General features: G+C 34.8%; 13 protein-coding genes and 2 non-coding genes across 15 annotated transcripts; 9 read left to right on the forward strand and 6 right to left on the reverse strand.

The window, feature by feature from the left end:
• The first annotated feature begins 26 nt into the window (after positions 1-26).
• Positions 27-859, forward strand: TpMuguga_01g00075 (uncharacterized protein). The gene is made up of 3 exons (XM_061304912.1): positions 27-289; positions 335-440; positions 543-859. Exons 1-3 carry the CDS (start codon positions 122-124, stop codon positions 821-823), a joined length of 555 nt encoding a protein of 184 aa, XP_061161490.1. The 5' UTR covers positions 27-121; the 3' UTR covers positions 824-859.
• Positions 522-3,160, reverse strand: Nsun2 (NOL1/NOP2/sun family protein; the record flags this gene model as incomplete). Its single annotated transcript, XM_760510.2, has 7 exons — positions 522-1,529; positions 1,584-1,875; positions 1,947-2,009; positions 2,063-2,250; positions 2,303-2,404; positions 2,441-2,518; positions 2,548-3,160. The coding sequence occupies 7 exons, from the start codon at positions 3,158-3,160 to the stop codon at positions 862-864; spliced, it is 2,004 nt and encodes a 667-aa protein (XP_765603.1). The 3' UTR covers positions 522-861.
• A 24-nt stretch (positions 3,161-3,184) lies between these two features.
• On the forward strand, positions 3,185-4,393 carry TpMuguga_01g00077 (uncharacterized protein). Its single transcript, XM_760511.2, has 4 exons — positions 3,185-3,632; positions 3,705-3,842; positions 3,874-4,026; positions 4,069-4,393. Exons 1-4 carry the CDS (start codon positions 3,368-3,370, stop codon positions 4,254-4,256), a joined length of 744 nt encoding a protein of 247 aa, XP_765604.1. The 5' UTR covers positions 3,185-3,367; the 3' UTR covers positions 4,257-4,393.
• UPL4 (HECT-domain (ubiquitin-transferase) family protein) lies at positions 4,061-9,892 on the reverse strand. Its single transcript, XM_061304913.1, has 5 exons — positions 9,590-9,892; positions 4,992-9,552; positions 4,760-4,869; positions 4,424-4,719; positions 4,061-4,371 (listed from the first exon to the last, which is right to left on the reverse strand). The coding sequence occupies exons 1-5, from the start codon at positions 9,719-9,721 to the stop codon at positions 4,209-4,211; spliced, it is 5,262 nt and encodes a 1,753-aa protein (XP_061161491.1). The 5' UTR covers positions 9,722-9,892; the 3' UTR covers positions 4,061-4,208.
• Positions 9,893-9,961: 69 nt separating this feature from the next.
• On the forward strand, positions 9,962-10,596 carry TpMuguga_01g00079 (putative integral membrane protein). Its single transcript, XM_760513.2, has 2 exons — positions 9,962-10,294; positions 10,445-10,596. Exons 1-2 carry the CDS (start codon positions 10,217-10,219, stop codon positions 10,511-10,513), a joined length of 147 nt encoding a protein of 48 aa, XP_765606.1. The 5' UTR covers positions 9,962-10,216; the 3' UTR covers positions 10,514-10,596.
• Positions 10,597-10,807: 211 nt separating this feature from the next.
• On the forward strand, positions 10,808-11,378 carry TpMuguga_01g00080 (uncharacterized protein). The gene is made up of 3 exons (XM_760514.2): positions 10,808-11,004; positions 11,041-11,130; positions 11,166-11,378. Exons 1-3 carry the CDS (start codon positions 10,923-10,925, stop codon positions 11,351-11,353), a joined length of 360 nt encoding a protein of 119 aa, XP_765607.2. The 5' UTR covers positions 10,808-10,922; the 3' UTR covers positions 11,354-11,378.
• A 47-nt stretch (positions 11,379-11,425) lies between these two features.
• Positions 11,426-12,950, reverse strand: TpMuguga_01g00081 (putative integral membrane protein). The gene is made up of 2 exons (XM_061304914.1): positions 12,630-12,950; positions 11,426-12,499 (listed from the first exon to the last, which is right to left on the reverse strand). Exon 2 carries the CDS (start codon positions 11,987-11,989, stop codon positions 11,447-11,449), a length of 543 nt encoding a protein of 180 aa, XP_061161930.1. The 5' UTR covers positions 11,990-12,499; positions 12,630-12,950; the 3' UTR covers positions 11,426-11,446.
• An 81-nt stretch (positions 12,951-13,031) lies between these two features.
• On the forward strand, positions 13,032-13,772 carry TpMuguga_01g00082 (uncharacterized protein; the record flags this gene model as incomplete). Its single annotated transcript, XM_061304915.1, has 4 exons — positions 13,032-13,436; positions 13,474-13,590; positions 13,630-13,695; positions 13,726-13,772. Exons 1-4 carry the CDS (start codon positions 13,190-13,192, stop codon positions 13,770-13,772), a joined length of 477 nt encoding a protein of 158 aa, XP_061161492.1. The 5' UTR covers positions 13,032-13,189.
• A 48-nt stretch (positions 13,773-13,820) lies between these two features.
• On the reverse strand, positions 13,821-14,783 carry TpMuguga_01g00083 (uncharacterized protein; the record flags this gene model as incomplete). Its single annotated transcript, XM_760517.2, has 3 exons — positions 14,245-14,783; positions 14,045-14,188; positions 13,821-13,967 (listed from the first exon to the last, which is right to left on the reverse strand). Exons 1-3 carry the CDS (start codon positions 14,650-14,652, stop codon positions 13,821-13,823), a joined length of 699 nt encoding a protein of 232 aa, XP_765610.1. The 5' UTR covers positions 14,653-14,783.
• B'GAMMA (Serine/threonine protein phosphatase 2A 57 kDa regulatory subunit B' theta isoform domain protein) lies at positions 14,764-17,499 on the reverse strand (the record flags this gene model as incomplete). Its single annotated transcript, XM_760518.2, has 4 exons — positions 17,251-17,499; positions 16,307-17,219; positions 15,014-16,242; positions 14,764-14,854 (listed from the first exon to the last, which is right to left on the reverse strand). The coding sequence occupies exons 1-4, from the start codon at positions 17,253-17,255 to the stop codon at positions 14,764-14,766; spliced, it is 2,238 nt and encodes a 745-aa protein (XP_765611.2). The 5' UTR covers positions 17,256-17,499.
• Positions 17,500-17,667: 168 nt separating this feature from the next.
• On the forward strand, positions 17,668-17,740 carry TpMuguga_01g01238. Its single transcript has one exon. It is a non-coding gene; the product is annotated as a tRNA-Phe (tRNA).
• Positions 17,741-18,034: 294 nt separating this feature from the next.
• Positions 18,035-18,106, forward strand: TpMuguga_01g01239. The gene has a single exon. It is a non-coding gene; the product is annotated as a tRNA-His (tRNA).
• TpMuguga_01g00085 (putative integral membrane protein) lies at positions 18,092-19,191 on the forward strand. The gene is made up of 6 exons (XM_760519.2): positions 18,092-18,369; positions 18,409-18,470; positions 18,500-18,565; positions 18,633-18,720; positions 18,750-18,835; positions 18,877-19,191. Exons 1-6 carry the CDS (start codon positions 18,276-18,278, stop codon positions 19,147-19,149), a joined length of 669 nt encoding a protein of 222 aa, XP_765612.1. The 5' UTR covers positions 18,092-18,275; the 3' UTR covers positions 19,150-19,191.
• Positions 19,090-20,425, reverse strand: celf1 (RNA recognition motif family protein). The gene is made up of 4 exons (XM_061304916.1): positions 20,038-20,425; positions 19,635-19,931; positions 19,390-19,545; positions 19,090-19,354 (listed from the first exon to the last, which is right to left on the reverse strand). Exons 1-4 carry the CDS (start codon positions 20,318-20,320, stop codon positions 19,233-19,235), a joined length of 858 nt encoding a protein of 285 aa, XP_061161493.1. The 5' UTR covers positions 20,321-20,425; the 3' UTR covers positions 19,090-19,232.
• Xab2 (Pre-mRNA-splicing factor SYF1) lies at positions 20,160-23,444 on the forward strand. The gene is made up of 5 exons (XM_061304917.1): positions 20,160-21,556; positions 21,627-21,804; positions 21,865-21,965; positions 22,005-23,145; positions 23,241-23,444. The coding sequence occupies exons 1-5, from the start codon at positions 20,685-20,687 to the stop codon at positions 23,427-23,429; spliced, it is 2,481 nt and encodes an 826-aa protein (XP_061161494.1). The 5' UTR covers positions 20,160-20,684; the 3' UTR covers positions 23,430-23,444.

Raw genomic sequence — 23,444 nt, forward strand, 5'->3', positions numbered from 1 at the left:
TTCGCATTAATGTGCTAAAAATCCTCTTTCATTTCTCTTATTCCCCATATGTGTTAATGTTACTCATTTTTAACCATTTAGCTATAATCAATCTTTATTTCACTTGAATTTATCTTTAACTATGACTGCAACTGAAGGACTTGAGCCTGAAGTTTACCAGAGTCCCTTGCATAAAAATGACTTGGTGAATGAGACCCTGGAAGAGCTCAGAAAACAAAAGTTACAATCAAATGACACTACTGAGTTTGACCTAAAGCCAGTTGTAGATCTTTTTACCAGGATTAACGAGGTATTTCACAAATGTGTAAATAAATTACTTACAATTGCTCTTTAGGAGGTGGCACTGAACCAACCCAAAAACGTAGTTGAGTTTGTGATTGATTTTCTTTGTAAAAATTACCCTAATCATTTACATGGATTTAGTAATATCTGGAACTCTGGTATTGCTCTAATCAGCTTCATAAATAGTCTACACATTCTCAACAATTACATAATTTATATTTATATCTACATTTATTTACAAAAGTGTATATTTATTTTAGATCCCGAATTGGAGCAGAGCAGATTAGTAGTTGTTGAGTTTTTCAAATATAATAGATTACCAGTTGAAATTGCCTCTCACTTTACTCGTGCCGGTTATGACACCTTGGACACTATAGCATCTCTGAACAGGGAATCTTTGGGTGAAATTGAGAGATATTCAAATGCTGAATGGCTTCCGGGTCACAAGGTCCGTTTAATGAAGATGTTCGAGAACGTTGAAGAATACATTTCCGAGTTTAAGCGTGAAAGACCTTTTCAGCACCTCCACAAATCGGGATAGATAGCAGTGTAACATATTTCAATATTTTTAATAGTATTTTACAAAAGTACTTTTAAACAGTTGATCATTTCTTCCTTTACGTATAGGTGTATTTTATTTCCTGTTACTACTGCAGCCATGGTTATATATTCTTGGCCTTCATACTCTCGGGCAACCACTTTATCATTCATCACTGCAACTATTAGGAGTGGTCCGTTTTTTAGATTCCCTGAATCATCTGTACTTCCAATTGTTATCAAATTCCCCCCTTTAACATGTTCTATTACCTTTTCACATGGCATAGATCCTTGTAAAAGCTCCTTTAAAAATACTAAATTTGAAACCAGCTTCCTTTTACTAAAATATTTATGCATAAGTTTTGTTCCTTCTTGTGTTACTCTAAATTCACAGTCCCAATTCTCTTTTGTATCAAGTTTCGTAAATATTCTGCTTCCAAAAGATGCGTACTTACAGGGTTCTAGTTTACTTATTTTATTCCTTTTGAAAGCCTTGAAGTCGTCTGACACTAGATGTATTGTCTTTTCGCTTGTGACCTTTACTAGAAAATTCAAATTTTCTGTAATTCCATAAAATTCCACTAATCTATCTCGTTCTGGTCCTTCAAATGTTGTGTATTCATGTAATAGCTTTGAACCTCTCGTTTTCTTCCTATCTTTCTTCTCTTCTTCCACCACAATTCCGGTTTCAAGTTCATGGTTATTTAATTCTAAATTATGTTATTTGAGGATAAATTGATCTTAAATAACTGTTTAATATTTACCTTTGGGGATTTTCCTGATTTTGAATATGAAAAAACCTCCCGTATTGTTATAGTGTGGTAACACTCTCATTACTTTTTTGGCCATTTCCTCATTCCATTTACTATTTTTGAACATTGTCTCCTTTACTCGTTCCCTCATATTATCATCCACTTGTGAGAAATCAGAAAAATACCCCCCATTTGGATTAGGAACCAACCAGTCTAACAATCCCTTTTCTGATTTAAAACCTTTTATTGGTTCAAGATCAATCAACTCCACATCCTCAAGAGATGCACAATAACTGGCAATGGCCTACATATGAAATATTAATTTAATTATATATTGTTTATTTTACTATTAAATTTATGTAAAGTTTAAATTACCTCATTTTCCAATGGGTTTAAGGAACATGTTGAGTATATTAATATCCCTCCAGGTTTCAAAAGCTAAATTATCGTTAAATAAAATTCATTTAAAATTTTAAAAATTGTTAAATTACCTCTATTCCTCTTTTTAGTATTGTTAGCTGGACTTTGTGTAGGTGTAATCCATTTGTGGCCTTCCAACTAGTCCAAATATCTATTGACTTTCTCATGGTTCCATCACAGCTGCATGGCATATCTGCCAATATTTTGTCGAATAATATCAATTGGCCGTTCTTATTGTACAAATTTGGGAACCTTGTTGCTAATAATTAATGTAATTTTGTATCATATTTGTGTTATAATTAAAATTTTACCATCGTAGTTTGTGATTGCAGTTGAGGGTGAATCTATGGTCTTAAGGTGATGTGCTAGTGTTGAAACTCTGGTTTGACTAACATCATTTCCAACTATTATCCCTAAATTATTTATTTAAGATCAGTTATTGGATTTACCTTTGTTTTTCAGGCTATCTAAGTTTTGCGATTTTAATCTCGTCTCGACCATGTCAACTATTTGTAAGTATTTCATTCCTAAAATAATAAACAATAATCTCAAATACCTGGAGCTGCACAGAAATCCAAAATGTTTTCATTTGGCCTTGGGTCCAGGAACAAAACTGGGAGCATGCTCACTGTTTCCTGTCTACACAGTGAGCCTCTGTTATCTTCATTCATTAAGAACTGGTGAAATTGAGCGAATTTTTCATTTTTTCTAAGTGATGATTTACTAGTTTTCATTTGATAGAATATATTATAATCTACTTCATTTTTAAGGTATTCTAAACAATAGTCTACACAGGGTTCTAGATGTAAATCTTCAGTGTCACACATTTGTTTTAACTTTTCTCTGGTAAGCGTCCACAAATAACTACTTGTATTTAGTCTGAATGAAACTGGAAGTGGGATTCTTGAGTATTCCTCGAATGTTTCCCATTCATCTTCTTTACAAATATTCTGATCTTTATAATATGTTTCAAATTCCTTGTTAAATAAGGTGCCTTCTACGAATCTTGTCCTCCCATTTTCTCTTTGATTTGAGTTCTGAGACTTCTTTCCCCAACGAGCACCTTGCATTTCTCTGCATCTTGATTTCCAGCTCAATCTAGTGCTCTTCTGTCCTTTTGTGTCATGGTTTTGAACAGAGCCTTCTAAGTGATTAAGATTCTCCGACATTTGTACTTGCGAACTAAAGTATTTCCACTACATTACATTAAAACTAATAAAAATAATTTACAAAAATAAAGTTATATATAAATTAACATAAATAATACAAAATTTAATGAAAACTTGAACCAACCAGTTGGGTATATCACCTTGTGTTACTTAATATACTTTACCGAAATGGTGATTATTTTATAATTTTAAAAGCCGTATTTTAATATGCCTCGGGACGACTTTAGAGGCAAGAATTTTGACTCTCCTCACCGATGGAGGGATGATTCCTACAGTCGAAGCAATAATAAATTTAAGAGAAAGCTAAATATTCCTGAAGGTGACCGTTCCAGGAGACCTGTTCCTCCTTTCCCAATGCCTTTACCTGATTTTAGTGGATTAGTTCCACCTAAGGACGGAAATATGCCTGTTCTTCTTCCTGGGATGCAACTCCCTCCTCCTATTTTAATGAATATGCCTCTTCCTCCACCTGGTATTTTTACACAGCTTTACACAGCTTTATTTACATTCATTATTGATATATTTATTATATAATTTTACTTAGATTCTGACCCTGAGGAGATAAAGAAGGCTTTGAAGCTTATAATGTCCAACTTCCCTGGATTTCCTAAAGATGCTAAGCTTCCTTTCCCTCCTGTTCCTAGGCAAGCTCCGTATCGCAAGAAGAAAAGGCGTGATATACGTATGTTTTTTTTCTATTAAAATCTTTTTAGCTGTTGAACGTGCTCCACCTACTGCTGAGGACCTCTATGAACTTGAGATTGATAAGAAACTGGCTGAGGCTGAAAGACTCCAGGAATCACCCGTTTCAATGTTTCTTAAGGTTCCTGGTCTTCTTAGCAAACGACACCTTAAAGGCTCAACAAGTACGTCATAAATACTAATTAACTTTATAAAATATAATTTAGTTGATCAAATTGAAAGGGCTGCTGATCGCAGAAAATTAAAGGTAAGGTACTTGGAGCACTTTGACCAGTTTAAGAGTGATAGAGAAAAGGCTCATTCCGACCTTATTGAGAGGGTTTACAAGGAATACAAGTCTCTGGGTTTAGGAAAGATTGAAGGCGTTCTGCCCCTCCTGGATGGCCTTGATTAGTTTAATTTTCATCTCTTCTATGCTTGTATATTCTGGCATTTTAAGATAATTTGTGCAAGTCATTACACTTGGTAACTCGTCTGCATTCCCCTTCTTAACTACTCTCATCAATGGCCTATAAATTTGTTATCCATGTGCATATATTATAAATAAAATCTAAGACTTACACTAGTGATTTGAATCCCTCCCTTGGCAGTAAAGGTGATCCTGTTGTAAACTTTAGAAAGAGTCTTCTCTTATCGTCGTCAAAGTTGTGCAAAATCGTTATCAGATCATTGTAAACTTTACTATTAGTGTCATACCCGTGGTCAGGAACTATGTAATTCTTCAAGTGTTCCATGGTCCAAAACTTCGACTGGTTCTTCTTGTTGCCAAAAATCACCTCACTAAGCTCCGAATCCGTAAAGAACCATAGACTGTACAGCGGGAGAACACAACTGAATCCATATCGAAAGGCCCAAATCTACAAATTGCATTAAACTATAAATCTAGGAAAGTAGTACCTGTAGTTTGATTCCTTCTAATAGCTTAAAATCTACAATTAGTCGCACATATTCGTCAACATTTTCTCTATTAACAAACACGTTAGAGCCTCCTTTGAGTAATTCATACCCTATAATATTATTACAATTTTTGTCAAAAAGGTTAATTTGTCAAATATTAAAATTTTAGATTGTGTTAAATACTAAATAAGTAGAGTATGTTGAATGTTAATTTTGTTAAATAGAAATATACCTTTAAATTCGTGTACCAGGTGTAGTTGGCTTGGATCGGGATGGTCTTTAATTTGTTGTAATGAGTTTGCCAACTCTGGGTCTATTTTCGCTAGTGTTTCCAGTGTCAAATTCTGTGGTTTGTTTGGGAACTTAACGAGATCCCAGAAGAGTGGATGGAAAAACAAGTCAAACATCTTGTCGTCCAGCATCACGTAGGCGCACACCTTACCCAAGAAGGAAAATAATCTAAACAGCAGTAGTGGAAGATTACCATCATTTGAACCATCAAGTGGTGTAAATGGTTCTGAAACAAAAGATTCAGACTCTTGAGATTTCGATAGGTACTTTGTAAATGAGTCCATATCCAATGAGTCTGTGCTGTGTGGTGTTGGGAAGTAATATCCATCAATACATTCCAGGAGTTTTGGTTTCTGGAACTTTGCAAATTCTTCAGAAATTAGGGTAAAAAACTCCAATGTTGGTCCTGACCCTATTCCCACCTCATTTTTATACTCGATTTCAAGTTTTGGGTTATTTTGTACCTGTTCAAATGTGAGCATGGCGTCTTCTAACAAGTTTTCCCTGTCTACTGAAATCTTCATCTTTGGTATCTTTACGTCTTCGTCTATGAATCGGACCCTGTTATTCGACACGTACTCAAAGAGGTAATCATCAAATGGCTCAGTTATTCCATCATGTGATAGATTTCTCAGCTTGTTGTGAAAGTGGGATAGGTTTCTATTTAGCCCAACGGTGTTCATCCTAAACAGAATTGTTCTAGACCTAAGCGAGAATATTGATGGGCATGATAATGCGCATTGAACCCAGTATTCACATCCAAAGCACAAACTTCTACTCAAATCACTACATGCTGATAACAACTTCATTGTTAATGGTGAACTTACTACCAGTCCTACTCCACTCTGATCATCTTGTGTTCCACTAATTGACCCATTAAACTCTGTTTTATCACCATTTAACTGTTCAATTTGTGAATTATCTGAGACTAAAACTCCTAAATCAGATTCTGGATTCAGTTTATTTGTTAAATTTTCAAAAATTGACAATGTTCTCAGCAGAACCTTCTTATCGTATGGGAACTTGCCTAGAAAAATCGGGAATGCACAATCCAGTAAGAAATCCCTAAAATCGTTGTCTTCACCCATTATAAAGCTTATTCTGTCCTGGTCAAACTCTGCCAACTTGATTAAGTACTTAAGATGATCGGTTTTAGTCTCGTCCAACACTGTTTCACTTGACAGTTTTGTGTAAATTATCGGGTTTGAAAGTCCCAAATTATATGGGCTGCTGCTATCATTCGTCATAGACTCATCAACTGAAACATTATTTTTATATTCCAGTTCTCTCTGTTTACACAAACTGTTTAGGTATTCAGTTGTTGACTTTGTATACAGGTCATCCATTTTATTATTCCTTTCATAAATGTCCATTAGTCTTTCTGCTTCTAGATAATTTGTATCCACTTCTGTACTTTCATTGTTGTACTCTTCGGCTCTTGCTGTGTTTGCCATTGTGCTATCGTCCTTTAGCATATTTTCTTGTTCATTCAACTTGAACTCCTCTTCAGCACCATTAAATTTATTAACTTCATCCAAACTTGTGACTGTATTCACCTTATCAATATTCATAAATTCGTTGAAATCTTCCATTAGTGAATCGAAATTATACTTGTTTCCCTTGTACAAAGTGTATACTCTCAAGCCTTGTTCCGAAAATTTTACGTTATTGCCATTTAAACTACTTTCATTTTTTGTTTCTTCAGTTAGTTTCGGGGTATTTTGGCTATCCACTGACGTTGACTGGTCTGGATTTAAAGTGTATGTATACTTAAGGAGATGGGTATGTGCTACTATTTGTCTTCTTTTCTTTGGGCTGAACCCTCCAAATCGACAAAGTGCTTCATACATTGTTACGTTTGATCCCAGGCACACTCCGTTAAGAAATATAAACACGTCCAAAACTTTACTGTTAATCTTCTTCTCTATGTAGCGCTTTACATAGTTTTCCACCTTTGACAGTCTTACCAAACATGGCACATAAACTGATATTGGTAATAGTCGATCACTATCCCTTTCCACTGGGCTCTGCTGATCACTGCCCGGTTTCCCTTCCAGCTTATCTGGTGTTTTACTGGAATCTGGTGTACTTGTCGGTGAAACGTTGGATTTAGTGCCCAAAAATATGGGTCTAAGCCTCAACTTAAGCTCTGTGTGTAGAATATTAAATGGGTGTGATGAGTATGAGCTAACATACTTTTTAATAACACCGTCAAGTCCTGTTTTATACTTTTTATCCAAATTGCCGAATATGTGTATTCCTTCATTCTGCTTGCTAAATTGATCAGCTTTACACGACTTAGTCACTCCATCTGACTTTTTAGTTTGAGTATCCGTGGAATTCTCTGAATTATCAGCTTTGCCTGTATTATTCTCCTTAGTAACTGAATTTTCATCTAGCTTTGTTGGGGCTTGTTCTGAATCCAGTGGTGGAGTCTTCAAACTACTAGAATTACTAAAGTTGGTATTCACATTGTTCGAGTTACTACTTGTTGGTGTACCTTGACTTATTGGGCTGTATGAAGAATTGTACAAATTTGGGTACTGGAATATTTTTAAAAATGCCTTCCATAGTATGTGTAGGTGTGTTGATGTGAAGGACTGGCTAACCAGCGTTGTGATAAATTTGTGTAATGATTCTTGGTTTTCGAAAAAGTTTAGGCGTGTGATTGGTACGTTTTTCACCAGTTCGTATGGTGTCCATACGTCGAAATTAGTTCTAATTTCAAACAATAAATCTGAGTCATCTTGTGTTGAATCTAAGTTGTATGAATTTTGTGTGTTTAGCTCTTGATCTGGTTGGTTATTCACTATCAAGTCAACGATTTCACTTCTGTGATTTAGGTTTAAGTAACTTAAACCAATGTTATTAGGGTTATTTAGTCCAAGTCTAGTCAAATATTCATTGATTCCATACCTTTGGAAAGTCACTATAACATTGTTTCCAAACATGTTTATCAGCACTTCCAGTATTCCCAAGAGATTGTTCAGTGTGTCTTCTGAGCCTAAGTCAACCTGGAGCAGGCATGTGGACACGAGTTCTGTTGTTTTCGACACTGATAGTGTGCTGTGCACTATCTGGGAGAACTTTTCAATCTTGTTTGATACCCTCAAGATGTTGTAGATTAGGCCGATTACCGATGCTTTATGCCTATCACTTGATAACAAATAGCACAAATCACACAGGTCAGTTATTGGTAATAACTCGAAAATGATTGAAAAGTATTGCGGATTTTCACAGAAGAATGAATCTCTATCTTGTTCCTTAACTAAATCTTTAGTTTTATTTTCAGACTCAGACACCGTTGAATCCACATACATTGTTTCATTAGATTCAGTTTGATCTGGTTTGTTTGGCTCATCTACTTGAGAATGTTGATCAAAATCATCCACTTCCTCATAATCTTTGCTTGGGTTAGAAAGTATGTTATTGGCCAAATGTAGGAAAGCGTATTGTAGTGAGTCATTTTGGCTATAACACAGCAATTTGATGTTAAGGAGCTGATCGTACTTAAACAACTGCTTCACCATTTCTGTAGAAATTTGAACTAGGCTTGACAGTATTGACACGTGTTCCAGTATTGCGTTTCTACCCATATTCGGTGAAAGTATGAGCTGGAGTATCTTTTCAAGAAAGTTATTTTCTGATAGTTTGGCCACAAATTCTGATACCAGTTCTTCGTCTTCTTCCCTGATCACTATTGCCAACAGTTCTTTCCAAATTGATATTATCACATCAACCAATTTCTTGTTATCATTTTGTATGAATGTTGAAAGTGTGTTAAGGATTGGGATTAGGTACTCTATGAAGTAATCCTTGTTATCAACTAGCCTCACTACGTTTAAAACGGAGTTAAATGATGAGATTTGTATATCTATTGGGAAAAAATCAATGTACTGCAGCATGTGGTAGAGCACCGACTTCCTAAGGAGGCTGAGCGGTATCTCATTTGACAATTTTTCAAAGATCAGAAGTATCCTCTCAGCGAGGTCTATGTACTCTAGGTCACTCAGCTTGTTGCACAGTACCGTCAAGTTATTGTTCAATGCAAAATAACGTGAAGTATAGGGAACTATGTCCAGGATTGTGTTAAGACATGTTGCTGAGAGGATCATTTTATTCATAAAAACAGCGCTGTCTGGCTCAAAGTACTCTTCCTCGTCAAGATCCATTCCCGAGTCCGAGTAGTTTTCCTTGGTATCTTCTGGGAGCTCTTTATCATCATCTTCGAAACCCTGCTCTGTGAAAACCTTATCCATAAGAAACTTGTCATCCTTATATACTGAGGATAGGAAGTGATAGTATGGCAATTGGAGGTTCACATTATCATCTTGTGATTCCGAAGTTTTCTCGGTATTTTGTGGGTAACGTTTGGAATATTTTACATCGGGATTTTCCAGTATGTGGAATAACACTTTTATATATGCCATTGACGGAAATCCGAGTAGATAGTCCTCGTTTGAGTAACTCAACAAATTTGACAACTCAGTTAGGGAAACAACCTAAATGTGAATTTAATAGTTATAAATATATTTATACCTGTTCTGTGTTATTTCCGTTCTTCAATATTGAGAGGATAGACAGCCATTTTCCGGTGTTCAGGCCCTTGGCTATTTTCACGGGGGCTTGATCATAATCAGAATAGGCTATAGAATCATTAGAGTCGTCCATTTTTGAGGTTAAATCCAGTTTTAAAAACTTAAAATGTACTATTTTTGATTAAAATTTAAAATTGACCATTTGTGAAAGTTTAAAATTAAAACTAATAAATCAAATTTACTTTTAAAATGTAATACTATGGTTTATATAAAAAAAATATTTTTGTATAAACGTGGGTTTAAACTACTTTTAAAATAAAATTTTTGCGGTTAAATTTGAGTAGTCAATAATTTGTTGTAATTCCCCAGGATAGAAATTTATAGTGAGTATATTTTTCCAACCACTCCTTTTTCAGATTTAATACTCAAATGTACGTATTTAATTAGATTTTATATTTAATAATATTTCTTAATATATAATATCCCTAAATTTTTTTAATTTTTAATTTTTTGACACCGTCACTGTTTATTGACGTTAAACTTAGATAATTGATTAAATTCTGCCTGAAAAATTAAATATTATCATTTTGTTTCACAATACACTGGATTTTGAACACACATTTGTATCATGTTAAATAATCGTCCTCCTCCTTCCCTCGACACATGGATTATAATTGCGAGCTATGTTAGGAAGTTTCCCTTTCAGGTTCCTTAATAATTAAATAGTAATTGAAATAATTAAACTTATCCAATATCTTATAATAATTACCATTATCCGCCTATTATTCTATTTGTTAATATAATATCTAATAAAACAACTATTAACTTGTCATTTATTTTATAAATATAAGAACAGGTTGCATTGGTATTGGTTCCTTTCTTTCTGGTTCTCTTAATGGCGATAAGAACAAGCGGGAGGAGATGAGACGGTTGTATAAAAATCGTTAAAAGCTGTTTTGATTAAATTTTCAACAATTGATTCTAAAATTTTAATATTTTAACACTTTATAAACTCAGATATAGTTTATTTAAAGGAACCCTTAATATTTTACCTGTAGATTCCTTGTAATTTTGTATGTGATTGTGTTGATGGTTTGTGGAATATTTTAGAAGTTACATGTAAATATTAAGATGATAAAATATATCAGTTTATTTAATAGAAATTGGTTAAAAATATAAAAAATGATGATATTTAATATCACAATATTTAAAGACAAAGTGTGGCTCAAGTTTTGCAGTTTGTATATAGTAGAATGAATTGGACTTATTTTCCTTGTTAACCCTGTATATTAATGGCTACCTATTTGTAAATTTTATAATTTCATCTATGGTTTATGATAAATATAATTATATGTACATTCAAGATGGAGCCACTCGAACAGTTGAAAGGCCAGGATTCCTACAAGTATTTGGGAGGTAAACACCTATACTTATCTAACATTTAATTTTTAGTTCTCGTTTCTGTTACGATGACTACCGGGGATGTTTTAAAGGGCGAATTATACTGCCTGGATACCCACAAGGGGCAAACATTAGTAATAAGTGAGTTTACTAATTGTTTTAATCCTATAACTTAGAATCTGAGGGAGATGATGAGAATTTTACTTTCCATATATTGAGATTATCATCGATTATCAACTTTGAAGTTTTAGGACGTCTCAACGACACCGCCGGCGAACTAACTCGCATGACCTACGACGATTTCGCTCATTTTAAATCAATGGTTAGTAGAAACGGTGAAAACATGAATAAGAAAAATCATTAACCTCAATTTATTATTATAAACCGCTTTATACATTTTATATAAGTATACAGTATATGCACAGTGGTGTAAGTATTAGTATAGTAGTATATTACATCACTTTGGTTTAACAGTTAAGTTAGTTTGATCAACGTGATAATGTTTCCCTAAGAGGTTATTTGTTGCATTAACTATTGTTTTCTTTTCACTATTCCTCAGTCTCCTAAAGCCGAATGCCAAAAATACTGAAAGTGCGGTGAACAAAAAACAAATTGGTACGTAAACGTAGGAAAGGGTCTTCAGTACTGGCTCAGTTCTAAAGGGTTCCAGTCCCGATACATCCTGTGCTAGGGATATAATTATTATAATGTTGATGGCAAGAGAGAGAAAAGCGTTAACAATATAGGCGACGGGCCTGCCATCAGCATGACAAAAACAGCTTTGTATCATTAACAGAGTAACAATTATGGAGAGAGCAACGTTACCGAAAAGCAAAGCCGTTAGTATATATACAAGCTGGACGCCTATCATGGCTACGTAAAGTTCCCTAGATAAGGACAGGAACCTCCGGGTTCGTTCGTCAGACGCAAATTCTGGCGCCAATAATAAATCCCGACCTGCTTCGTACAATAAATTATCTTCATCCGTTTTATCCTCCATAGTTTGCGATTCCAACTCTTTAATTATATTTGAATCTTTGTTTGTATTGTTAATTTTGTTGGTGTTTAACTCAGTTGTGTTTACAAAATGATTATGACTATTGAATGGAGAGTTCGAAGTACAATAATCAAATTCTAATGGAATAGTTACATTGCAAGTGCTAGATCTGCCACTTCTGCCAACTGAAGGAAAGACGTAAGATCTTTCTCTAGTAATTTTGCTATCCTGGTTTGAATATTGTGACGGACTTATATCTTCCCTTGGATAAGGTGGAATTCTAAAATCGCTCCTTGAGAAAGGTGATATATCGGAGTTTGGACTTTGATGTATAAAGGCTGACGAAGTTGAATGAATTGAGCTCAAATATTTATTATTTTGGGGAGAATTTATGGAGCCAGAATAAATAAGACGAGGCGTGGACCTGTTAAAGCTTTGTTCTAATTTGTTGTTAGTTGAGTTGTATTTGCTACTTGGTGATTTATTGAAATCAGAATCCAATGAGTAATCGCCCTGAATATATAAATATGAATCTCCATCATGTTCTGGCATTTTTATAGTCTTAGTAATAAACTAAATGTGTAAAATAAATTTTAGTTATTTTAGTTATTTTAACATTATTAATAATAAATGTATAAAATACCTTATAATTATTGTATTCTTTGGTCTAACTGGCGCATTAAATCACAACCAGGTTTGAATAAACATTGAAGCACATTTAGAAAGATGTGTAGTATTTTTTACACGTGAGAGAATTTATTTGTTCAAATTTTGAAATTTTTATCAAAATTGAATTTTTGTTAGTTTTAATTGAAAATCGAAGATTAAAAATTAAAAATTGTAAATCAAAAATTATAAATAGACAAACTTGGTAAATTATTCAATGTGTAGTATATTTGTAGTAACAATTTTCATAAAAATATGAGTAAAACTAAAATTTAAAATTTAATTACAAACACGAATAAAATAAGTAAGTGATATTCTCAGCTGTTTGTACCCACGTCTTTTACCTTATACAATATCATGCTAATTTTGTTCTTTAGTTATTTGTTTTATTATTTTTTTAATTATAATATTATTTTTTAAATATATTTTTATTTTTTAAGTTTTATATTAAATTTGTAAATTATCAATGACATTCCCATGATAAATAAAAATATGCTTAAATTGCTAAAAATAATTTTTATTTAATTAGATTATATAATGACTGGATCTGGAGGCGAATTTTCTATTTCTGAATTTCAGAAGTTATGCGAGTATGTATCTTCCTCGGACGAATCTGGAGAATTAGAACCCAATCCCTCAGCTTCTGAGATTCCCGAGCAACTTAATTTAAATCCTACTGAATCATCTTCATCAGATGAGGAAATTGATGTAAACTTTAATGACCTCCAATCCCTCATAACAGAATCCAAACCTAAGCCTAAGCAAAACAATATCAAGGACATAGGTATCTTTATACTTTTATATATATTTACATGGTGTAGATGCATTATTTGCTAAAAGTAAATTAAATTTGAAAAAGGAAAACGAACTAAAAATGAAAAATAAACAGAAAGCTGCACAGCTGATGAGGCATTTTTCCAAGTATAAAGATAAGAAAGGTATTTTACACCCTGTTGTTAGTTTAACAATATTTTTAGAGGAAGTTGTTGAAGAAGTTACCTTCAAGGAATGGCACGTACCTTTAATGGAAATTCCCACTAGAGGTAATTTTAGTCCTAAATTTAAATTTTTAGAGCAAGAACCAAAACCAAAGAGGAGGAAGCAAAAGGACAATGATTGACATGTACAATAGAATAACGTGAAAATGAATTAAACCTGGGGAATAAAATTAGAATGATAGAGCATAACCCTTATTTCTAACGGCCGCTACCACTTGCTCCTTGGTCATTTTTGTGGACAACTTTGTGCTCGTTCCTACTACTGCTACACAATTTACATTTTCAATTGATGGATGCTCACACTCAACCTTTGAAACCTAATCATTTTTACAGTTAGTGCATATTTTTGACTATTCACAACTTTATTTTAACTATTATACTAGATTTCAAGTACCTTGTTATCTTCGTAGTGTAGGTATAAGTCGCACTTGTAAGGTAAAAGCGAGTTCCATCCAGGCATTAGTTGGAACTTTGAGTTGTAGTCCTTGGCAAGTTTCAGAAACTGGCAGATGTACGAATAAAACTTGTTCTTATCAGGCTAAGAAAAATTATTAGTGGATTTAAAGAATAAAAAATTAGATTTAAATGACTTACTGCAACTTTGTAGCTTAGAAGACTCCTTCCACCGTCGTTTGTAAGCTTGAATTTTGGGACAGTTTTGGTTGGAACCATCATCATTACTGACTTCTCGACTTGCTCCTTGGAGTTCTCCTTCCACTGCAGGTAAAATGACCCATTGTCTACGGCCTCGTACACCAGGTGACAGACAGGCGCTTCGCTTTCCATGAGTTGAAAATTATCAAATCCTTTAGTGGGTGTTTTCTTTACTACGACGGTGTGTGTATATGATTTGTACTTTGGATCTTCAAGATCCTCCTTGCTTTTCATTTTGGCACCTGTGAACGCATCATGCGCGGAGTCTAGCTCATGATCTTTACTCATTTCTGAGCCTCCCGAGTTCTCGAATTTTTTGCTGTATTCTTTTGTAACAGATTCTGCCATTTCAAACGTGAATTCTACAAATTGTAAAAGTCGGCAAGTGTGCAGAGAGTGTCGTTATAGAAGCTAATTTTTAATAATATAATGGATATTTTATTGTATAAAATTAATTTATTAATTTACAAGTGTGGAATGGTCTGTATTTCCTCTATTCATAAATGAGGATTCGAGTTTATCCCATAATCCGGAGTGCTCATCACTACAGCTGCAAAACCATATGACAAATTTGAATTTAACGATAACTAATACTATGATAATATTAATTGGATAGTAATAATTTAAATAAAAGTAAATTAACTTAAATTATCTATAATTAAAGAATAATTTAGAATATAGTTAGAATAAAGTATGAATAAAAACTTACATATCCAGAGGGTTGGATTCCATTGACTTTTGATATAGTTGCGAATCGGTTTCGTTTAATAATTTACATATATTGAATGACAATGTGCGAACTACGGAGTTCCAGTGTGTATTTGAGTTTTCGTTGAGGATCGGCACCAGTGCTGGATACACTGTTGCTTTAGACATGTTAAACAGTCTCATTATCCTTTCATTATTCCACATGTAGAGTGTTCTTTCTGCGATTTGGAAGTGTGTGCAGGAAAGGCAAAGTTTGAGCCGTTTTAGGAGCTGGTTCAGCACTAGGTTAAACTCTGGAAGCTCTGTGAGGGAGAGTACCTCTTCAAGCTCATTTAGAAACAGAATCTCCTTTTGTGTGTTAGTTGATGGCCAGTAGTTTAGTATACATGTGAGTATTGTGGCTGATAGTGTCCTATCCTTATTAATGTACTGTATCATGCAATATGTCAGTGCGGCATGGTACGTCCTTAGCGAGTTAGGCTTATGTAGAGGAGCCAGTGCTTTTCTCAAATAATGTTTATGTTCTTCTTTCAGCGGTATTGCAAACCCGTTTATAATACTTCCAAGTATCTCCAGGAGCTCAGTTATGCCGTAGTGGACTTCTGTGTCGTAAACAAAGTGGATGAACACGTTCTCAATTGCCTTTCTGATGAAGTTACGAAGGGGTACAATCTTCCCGTAAATCCTGTGCAGAATCGTCTTGAGGTAGTCACGTTCACGCTGATCCTCAGAGTTCAGGGTGGCCAACAACTTAAGTACAAATGTTTTATCTATTGCGTTTCTTGCCATTTTGGACGTAACATCGTTTGACACAATCACTCTCAGGAATATATCGTACACTATCTGTAGGTGAGGCCAGCTCTTTTCAAGTGTAGGTTCATCGTCTTCATAGTCATAAATGTTCCTTTTCTTAGGGTTTTGAGGTAATGATCTAAACACGTTTGCGGATAGTAAATCTATGACGTCCTGTAAAATACGTTCATTTATTGAATTTCTAGTCGTACTAATGTAGTCAACAATCTCGAGAAGCACTTGGCGTTTCAACTCTATGGCCTTCTGCATTTGTTTCTTAGGGTCAAAATCAACCACAGTTTGGCATGCGATCAGTTTCTTCTGAAATAACTCAGGTCTGTTCGCTGAAGGAGTGTCTCTCAGCAGAGGCATTGAAAATACTTCCTCAATACTCTTATTATATTCTGGGTCAACATCATATATTACATTTTCCTCAACCTAAAATATTTTGATATTCTGTTTATAGTATTTAGGAAATAAATAAATAATGTAGTTAAAGTACTGATTGGTTTGATAATTTGATCACTGTATGTTCTCTTGAGGTAATTGATGGCTTTGGCTTGGGTGAAAAGGGTTCTAGATTAGGCGACTCCTGGGGTTTAGCGTCTTCAAGTCTTTGCGGTGGGCTTTTCTGACCCTTCTGACCCATTAATTTAAATGATTTTGATTGTGATGCCTTGTGCATATTATTCAGCTTGTTCCTGATGCTGAAGAAATTACGTTCTTTTACCACTCGTTTTTGCTCCTTGTTTGAGTCCTCATCGTAGAACCAGATATTATTGTCATAGGTTGCTTGTGAAAGGTTGATCCCACTGGCGTGCTTTACCTCAAAATCACTTTCATCAGAAGATGATGCGAACGGAACCGTGTGGTACCTGTAACCCACCTCAATTATATCATCGTTAAGCATTATTGTGTCTTTGCTGTCGGAACGGAAGGGTCTTTCATTTCTGTATTTATCCCATTGGGGGTTATATGGTCTTAGTTGATGCGGTTCCATATGGTCTTGGACTTCATCTTCAAACCCTCTAAGAGAGAGGGGTGATAAAGATAGCGAGCCCACTGAGCTGTCGACTAAGTATGATTCTCCGCAGGATTTGGGAGAGTTTGAACCCATTGATTTTGAGGTTACGCTTTCACACCTCATGCTGCTAGAGTCACTTAGCCGGGAAAACCAGCCCCTGCGCTCTGATTTTACTGATGCTGGAGTGTCATCTGACAAGCGGCCAGTACTTGAGGGGGTTCCGGCCCTATACTGGGCATGATCATTTTTCCTTGTGGGAGATCTTGAGAACATGTGGCCCATGCTCCGGAACAGGGATTTCTGAGGAGAATCCTCAGGACGACTGCGTGATGAGCGGGACTCATCATTATCCGAACTAGCTGATCTTTTGTCTCGAGATGAACGAAATAATCTAAAAATTAATTATAAATTAACAACCCAACCTCATTTTGAAAACTCATAAAATTTTTTATAAAATTATGAGCAAAAATTATGGAATTTGATCAAATTAAATTTCATGGGTTTTGTTTAAATTTTATATCAAATCAAATTTAACGAGAAGATTCAATACAATAATATACGTCTCTTAACTGCTATTAATAAAAATATAACTAAAGTAATGTGAAATCACAAAATTATTGAAAATATTAAAATGGTTTAATAAAGATATAAAAATATAGGAAGTTTAGTGTTAAAAAAATGAATATGTGGCAAATATAAGGTTATCAGATAAAATTTAATTTGAAAAAATGTCAGGTGAGTATAAAACATAAAATACGACTTCTAATACCAGTAATTTGAAGTGATGTGTGTTTAAAATCTGTCAAATCTTATAAATAGTAAAATTGATCAAAAAGTAAGCCGCGGTAGCTCAGTTGGGAGAGCGTCAGACTGAAGATCTGAAGGTCCCTGGTTCGATCCCTGGCCACGGCAAATTTTTTTTATTTCGTTTATTAAAATTATTAATTTGTTTTAATTAAAGTTTTGATTAGAATTATATAAATCAAAGTTAAAAATACTCGAATAATCCAGTTTTAGTGTGTTTCTTCGTAATTATTCCAAGATCTGTCTAAACCCCTTCTTCCTATATAGAATCAATGCCCAACTTCAAAAACACTTTTAAAATATTTTTTAATTAAATTCTATAATTTTATTAATGTGTCATTAAAGGATCATTGGTGATTTTTGTTGTTATGATTTAAAATCGAAAAATGAAACTCCGCCATAGTCCAAATCGTCTAGAGGTTAGGACACCACGTTGTGGCCGTGGCAACCCAGGTTCGATTCCTGGTTTGGACAACCTTTTATTTCACAATATTTTCAATGTATTTTATTTTATTTATTGGAATTTAATTTAATTAATATACATATTAGATTTATCTGTACCTTTTTGTTCTACTCCCGATGTGTTAATTACAATTCTTCTTTTTTTTACATTTTATTTAATTTTTCAATAATTGTATATATAATGGGAGATTTATATAATCAATATAACTCCCAGATACAAGTTACACTGGAGAGTATTAAAGATAAAGTTAAACTATGTAAAGATAATCCAAACTGTAAATTTATATAATTTACTTTATTATAATGAGGTTTAGCCGCCAATATTGGAGTGTATTTGGCAGAATTGGACAATTTGTTGAAATCTTCCGAGCAAACTGTATTTTCCTTTCCAATTTTGATCTTTAGTTAATGCAAATGGAGCTTGAGGCCAGGAGTTATTCTGACTCCTCTGGGTTTGAACGCCTAGAGCAGGTATTCTGGTATTCAATTGCTAAATTCACTAGTTTTCCTCATATTTTCTTATATTTAATTTTGATAGGTCAAGGAAATAAAGAACTTTTTAAAAGAGGCCTCCGATTGTAGTAGGTCATTCCACACTGAGCTTCAGCGTAGAGAACTACTTGGAGGTAATATTAAGCTTACGAATAGTATTTAGAAGTTTCTTCCTTTGGAAATACAAGAGAATTTAAAACATTTAGTAAGAATCGGGAAATGTTAAGTAAGGGCCTTATGTTCATCAAGGTACTTGAAATTAGTATTTATCATATTTAAACGCCATATAGACTTCGTGTGATGTGGCGAATGAGGCTGAAAGGCTAGGATATGACGCATCAAAGAACTTAAGTCAGCAGAGAAATGTAATAGACAGTGTTAGTTCGGAGTTGACTAGAGCTAAATTTTCTCTATCTGGAGCTGATGAGTATTTGTGTTGCCTTTTGAAGCAGGGCAGATTGAACAGAGTTATTTTAAAAACCGTGCAAATCGCAATCGCAGTTACAGTCCTAATTATCCTTGCAATTAGGCTGATTAAATTTCTCATGCTGAAGCCTAAATAATGTAATATAGTTAACCCTCCTGTACTAAATTTTGCCTGAATTGTACGTTTTAAAAGGTATTATGAATTAGTAGAAATTTAAAATTATTCATTATTGTTGCTTTTGTGTTGTACTTTTAAAATTTTCGAATGGGTTGCAAACCCGTTCATTAGATGTACAGCTGCACTGGCGCTTATAGGATTATCGTAGGTTACAAACCCGAAACCTGCAAGTAATTTACACTCGTGTTTTAGTTGATACCTGAGTTGCATCCATTAGCGTCCCTTTGAACCTTCGCTGAGACTAAATTACCAAATGGAGTGAAGTGCATGGAGAGTTCAGCATCGTCCCATACGTTGGGAATATGAAATATAAACAAATTTGAACCTGGAGGTGCATTCAACCTATTACGATCACCTACATTCCATTATAAAATTGCTTAAAATAGTGAATAAAAAGTATATAATAAGATATACAATATGGTATATAACTTAGTAGGGTAATACTCATGAAAGAAGTTGAAGCTTCAACAGCTAGGAGAGGAGGGATTGGCCTTTCCCACTGGGTGTGACCTGTGATTGAATTATAGTAGTAAGGAACACCGTTTTCGTCCTTGTATACATGCCACAATGTGGTTCGCCCAGCGTCCTGTAATAAATCATAGCTCTCCTCAGTCAGAGAGTTGATAAGAGAGGTCCTATGGGCGTCGCTAAGAAAGCCCGAGGAGTGGTTTCTGTAATTTTCATTCTTCTGTCCGGACTCGTGAGGGTTTGCAAACCGTGCCTCAATTGTATAGTCCGATTCTAAGGGAAATTATAAGAGAATATTGTGAGATATGGAAATAAATAAACGAAAAAGTTAAAAAAAATATTTAGAGTTGAAAAATATAAAAATAATTATTTTTCATACGTTCAAAAAGTTTCTTGCCGTGAATTAACTGTATACATTCGGAAGCGTCCTCGAAAGTCTTAAAAGTCAAGAATCCCCAACTTCTGATGGGACACTTCTTAAAAACAATCTCTGAAACGGGAGGGACTCCAGCGACCTGCAGTGCCATTAGCAAATCGTCGGTTTCCACGAATCCAGGGATACTACCCACCCAAACCCGAAGTTTTTTCTCGTTTAAAGGGTCATCAAAAGTATAATATGGCTTGGGCTGTGAAGAATGGTTGGCTTGATTAATGTCATTCATTCTACAATCCAACCACTTAAAATAAAATATGCTAAATTATATATTACATTTAATGGATTAGAATGACTAATTCACTGGGTTTTCTGACCATACACCACATTCTTATTAATTTTTACATTTTCCTCTATTTCTTATTTTCTCATATTTTGACCTTGATTTACACTTATTTTAAGTATATTATATGTGTATTATAAGTATTTCTTGTTCCCTGTTCCATATACAATTTCATGAGTCATTTTATTCCTAATTGAGGGGAATTTTGCCATAAAATCACATTGTAGTTTTAATCTAAATACAATTTTAAACACTAATATTAAAATAATGTATAAATATAAATTTAATTTTTCAAAATAATAAAGGAATAATGGCCAAACTAGAACGGTCTTTAAAGATTCCACCTGGAACAGACGCTAAACTGGGAAATAATTATTTAAACAACCACAATGGTGGGGATTCAGACGATTTTCGATCAAATGAAGATGAAATTATGGACTTGGCCACTCTATACGATAAGCAGTTCCACGAGGTAATTGGCCGTGATCCATACAGATGTAAGCCCTGGATAGAACATGTGAATCTGCTAAAATCACTAAGACCTCCAAGGAAAACCCGCCAATTGTACAGAATTTCAGATATTTGGAAGCTTAACAGAGTGGATCAGGCACCTGAACAGGGGAAAACAGCAGTCCTGTTAGGTGATGTATCATACGAGAATATAAATAACAAGATATTTAAAGCTTATGAGAAAGCTGTAAAGTACATTCCGCTTAGTTATAAGGTTTGGTATAATTACGTTAAGGACCTGGTGGAGGATCTATCGGAACCATTTGTATCTAATCCCCAGGCCTATGAAAGAGTAAACTCGGTATTTGAGTCTTGTTTGATACATAATTTTGCATATCCGACCTTCTACTTGTTATACGGAGCCTTTTTGAGATTTCAGCATCGCATTACAAAGGTTAGACGCCTGTACGATAAAGCACTACTTAACATTGCAATCACACAGCATCACCTCATCTGGGATGAGTACCTCAGATTTGTAAATGAAGTGGATTTGTTACCCCTTGGAAAAGCTGTTTACAGGAGATATATACAGCTTAAACCCAGCTACAGAGAAGTGCTATATGAGTTTTTAAAGCGGCACGGAAGCTATGATGATGCGGCTCAGGTGCTATATAAGCTTCTGAATGACCACACTTTCGCTTCAGAATCAGGCAAATCTTCATATGATTTATGGTATTACTCCTAACATTCACAGTTATACACATATATCTATGATGTAGTTTACATTTTAATTATTTTTCAGGATTGAGCTCTGTGAGTTGATTCGGGATCACTCTGACGCTATCACCAGTATTCCAGTTGAAACGTTGATTAAGGAGGGTATCGGTAAATATACCGATCAGGTTGCAACTCTTTGGATTATTCTGGCCGATATTTACATTGTTAGAGGGCAACTTAACATCGCAAGAGATACATACGAGGTACTATAGCCCCCAATTATATATATATATATATGCAGACTTATTTTATTAATTTTATAGGAAGCGCTGGATAGAGTAACTACCGTTCAAGATTTTTCAATAATTTTCGACGTTTATGCCAAATTTCTGGAAAATTACGCTAAACAATCGAATAAACTAGGGTATGTGTTGATTAATAATTTACATTTACATTATATTAGGACTGACCATTTGGAAACCTTAATGACCGTTGAGAGACTGGAGAGTTTGGTGAATAACAGAGCACTGCTGTTGGCATCTGTGAAGCTGAAGCAGAACATTCACAACGTATATAACTGGATTAATTACATACAACTGTTCAAAGATGACCCGAACAGGATGGTTGAGATATACGCTGAGGCGGTTCAGACTATTGATGTTTCCAAGAGCGTTGGCAGAGTTACTGAACTGTGGTCTCGTTTCGCAACATTTTATGAGGAAAGAGAGGATTTAGAGAACGCAGATAAGATATACGAAAAGGCGTCAAACTCAGATTTTAAGTACGTGGACGACCTTGCAACGCTCTGGTGTTGTTGGGTTGAGATGTACCTCAGGCACAAACAGTTTAAGAAGGCCCTTGAGATTAGCCGTAGGTCTGTAAGCGGGAATGGAAAAACATCAATTTCAAGGCGTTTGCACTCCTCTGTTAAGCTCTGGACACTGGCTCTTGATATGGAACAGAACTTTGGCACCATTGAGACTACTAGAGCCACATTTAACAAGATGGTTGAGCTGAAGGTCGTTACACCTCAGGTTGCTCTTAGTTTTGCAGGCTATCTTGAGCAAAACAAATACTTTGAGGCTAGTTTCAATGCCTTCGAGAAGTGTGTTGTTCTCTTCAAGTGGCCTCAGCTCTACTACTTGTACCTACCCTACCTGACCAAGTTCGTCAGAAGGTATAAAGGCACTAAGTTGGAGCGTGCTAGAGAAATCTTTGACCAATGTCTTTACAACAGGGAGTTGAAGGTGCCTCCCAAGTTCGTCAAGTACCTTTTTTATCTGTATGCCAGCATGGAGGAAGAGTATGGCATGGTCAAGAAGTTCCTTTCAATACTCAACGATGCTTGTAAACTGGCTGACAAGGAGGACCAACTCACGTTGATCAAGTTTTACGTGGCTAAGACCTGTGAATTCTTCGGAGTTACTCAAACAAGACAAATTTACCAGCAGTGTCTTGAATACGTCAATGACGATGTTGCTAGGGAACTATGTTCCATGTATATTCACATGGAAAGGGGACTCGGGGAAATCGATCGAGCCAGAGCCATCTATATCTACGCATCACAGATTTCGGACCCCTCAACATACACCGATTTTTGGAAGGTATTATTTTTTCACATTCTTAACTATTAATTATATATTTCAAACTACGACTTAGCTATATATACTTGACCTAGTCTTTTATACTATATATATAGGGTTGGAGAGAGTTTGAGGTTTTACATGGAAATGAGGACTCTTTTAGGGAGATGCTCAGGATAAAGCGCAGTGTTCAGGCTCAGTACTCCAAAGTATACTACAACGTCGAGGAGGTTGGCCAGGATGACGACGACGAGGAATTGGAAGAGAACCCACTAACCGAACTGGAGAAACTAAGTAAAACATAATGTACTAGTAAATTA

The sequence above is a fragment of the Theileria parva genome, chromosome 1 (assembly GCF_000165365.1).
Source record: "Theileria parva strain Muguga chromosome 1, complete sequence, whole genome shotgun sequence".
NCBI lineage: Eukaryota > Apicomplexa > Aconoidasida > Piroplasmida > Theileriidae > Theileria > Theileria parva.

Excerpts from the sequence above, each read along its gene's own strand:
- TpMuguga_01g00075 (XM_061304912.1), top strand. The coding sequence starts at position 122 with ATGACTGCAACTGAAGGACTTGAGCCTGAAGTTTACCAGAGTCCCTTG. Across the intron at positions 290-334 it reads TTTTTACCAGGATTAACGAG|GAGGTGGCACTGAACCAACC; the intron begins GTATTTCACAAA and ends ATTGCTCTTTAG. Across the intron at positions 441-542 it reads TAGTAATATCTGGAACTCTG|ATCCCGAATTGGAGCAGAGC; the intron begins GTATTGCTCTAA and ends TATTTATTTTAG.
- TpMuguga_01g00077 (XM_760511.2), top strand. The coding sequence starts at position 3,368 with ATGCCTCGGGACGACTTTAGAGGCAAGAATTTTGACTCTCCTCACCGA. Across the intron at positions 3,843-3,873 it reads GAAGAAAAGGCGTGATATAC|CTGTTGAACGTGCTCCACCT; the intron begins GTATGTTTTTTT and ends AAATCTTTTTAG. Across the intron at positions 4,027-4,068 it reads ACACCTTAAAGGCTCAACAA|TTGATCAAATTGAAAGGGCT; the intron begins GTACGTCATAAA and ends AATATAATTTAG.
- UPL4 (XM_061304913.1), bottom strand. The coding sequence starts at position 9,721 with ATGGACGACTCTAATGATTCTATAGCCTATTCTGATTATGATCAAGCC. Across the intron at positions 9,553-9,589 it reads ACGGAAATAACACAGAACAG|GTTGTTTCCCTAACTGAGTT; the intron begins GTATAAATATAT and ends ATTCACATTTAG. Across the intron at positions 4,870-4,991 it reads CCTGGTACACGAATTTAAAG|GGTATGAATTACTCAAAGGA; the intron begins GTATATTTCTAT and ends ATAATATTATAG.
- TpMuguga_01g00079 (XM_760513.2), top strand. The coding sequence starts at position 10,217 with ATGTTAAATAATCGTCCTCCTCCTTCCCTCGACACATGGATTATAATT. Across the intron at positions 10,295-10,444 it reads TTAGGAAGTTTCCCTTTCAG|GTTGCATTGGTATTGGTTCC; the intron begins GTTCCTTAATAA and ends ATATAAGAACAG.
- TpMuguga_01g00080 (XM_760514.2), top strand. The coding sequence starts at position 10,923 with ATGATAAATATAATTATATGTACATTCAAGATGGAGCCACTCGAACAG. Across the intron at positions 11,005-11,040 it reads TTCCTACAAGTATTTGGGAG|TTCTCGTTTCTGTTACGATG; the intron begins GTAAACACCTAT and ends TTTAATTTTTAG. Across the intron at positions 11,131-11,165 it reads GGGGCAAACATTAGTAATAA|AATCTGAGGGAGATGATGAG; the intron begins GTGAGTTTACTA and ends CCTATAACTTAG.
- TpMuguga_01g00081 (XM_061304914.1), bottom strand. The coding sequence starts at position 11,989 with ATGGAGGATAAAACGGATGAAGATAATTTATTGTACGAAGCAGGTCGG.
- TpMuguga_01g00085 (XM_760519.2), top strand. The coding sequence starts at position 18,276 with ATGGGAGATTTATATAATCAATATAACTCCCAGATACAAGTTACACTG. Across the intron at positions 18,370-18,408 it reads ATGTAAAGATAATCCAAACT|CCGCCAATATTGGAGTGTAT; the intron begins GTAAATTTATAT and ends AATGAGGTTTAG. Across the intron at positions 18,721-18,749 it reads GCGTAGAGAACTACTTGGAG|AAGTTTCTTCCTTTGGAAAT; the intron begins GTAATATTAAGC and ends AATAGTATTTAG.
- celf1 (XM_061304916.1), bottom strand. The coding sequence starts at position 20,320 with ATGAATGACATTAATCAAGCCAACCATTCTTCACAGCCCAAGCCATAT. Across the intron at positions 19,546-19,634 it reads AGCTTCAACTTCTTTCATGA|GTGATCGTAATAGGTTGAAT; the intron begins GTATTACCCTAC and ends AATGGAATGTAG. Across the intron at positions 19,355-19,389 it reads CGCTAATGGATGCAACTCAG|GTTTCGGGTTTGTAACCTAC; the intron begins GTATCAACTAAA and ends AATTACTTGCAG.
- Xab2 (XM_061304917.1), top strand. The coding sequence starts at position 20,685 with ATGGCCAAACTAGAACGGTCTTTAAAGATTCCACCTGGAACAGACGCT. Across the intron at positions 21,557-21,626 it reads AAATCTTCATATGATTTATG|GATTGAGCTCTGTGAGTTGA; the intron begins GTATTACTCCTA and ends ATTATTTTTCAG. Across the intron at positions 21,966-22,004 it reads AAACAATCGAATAAACTAGG|GACTGACCATTTGGAAACCT; the intron begins GTATGTGTTGAT and ends ACATTATATTAG.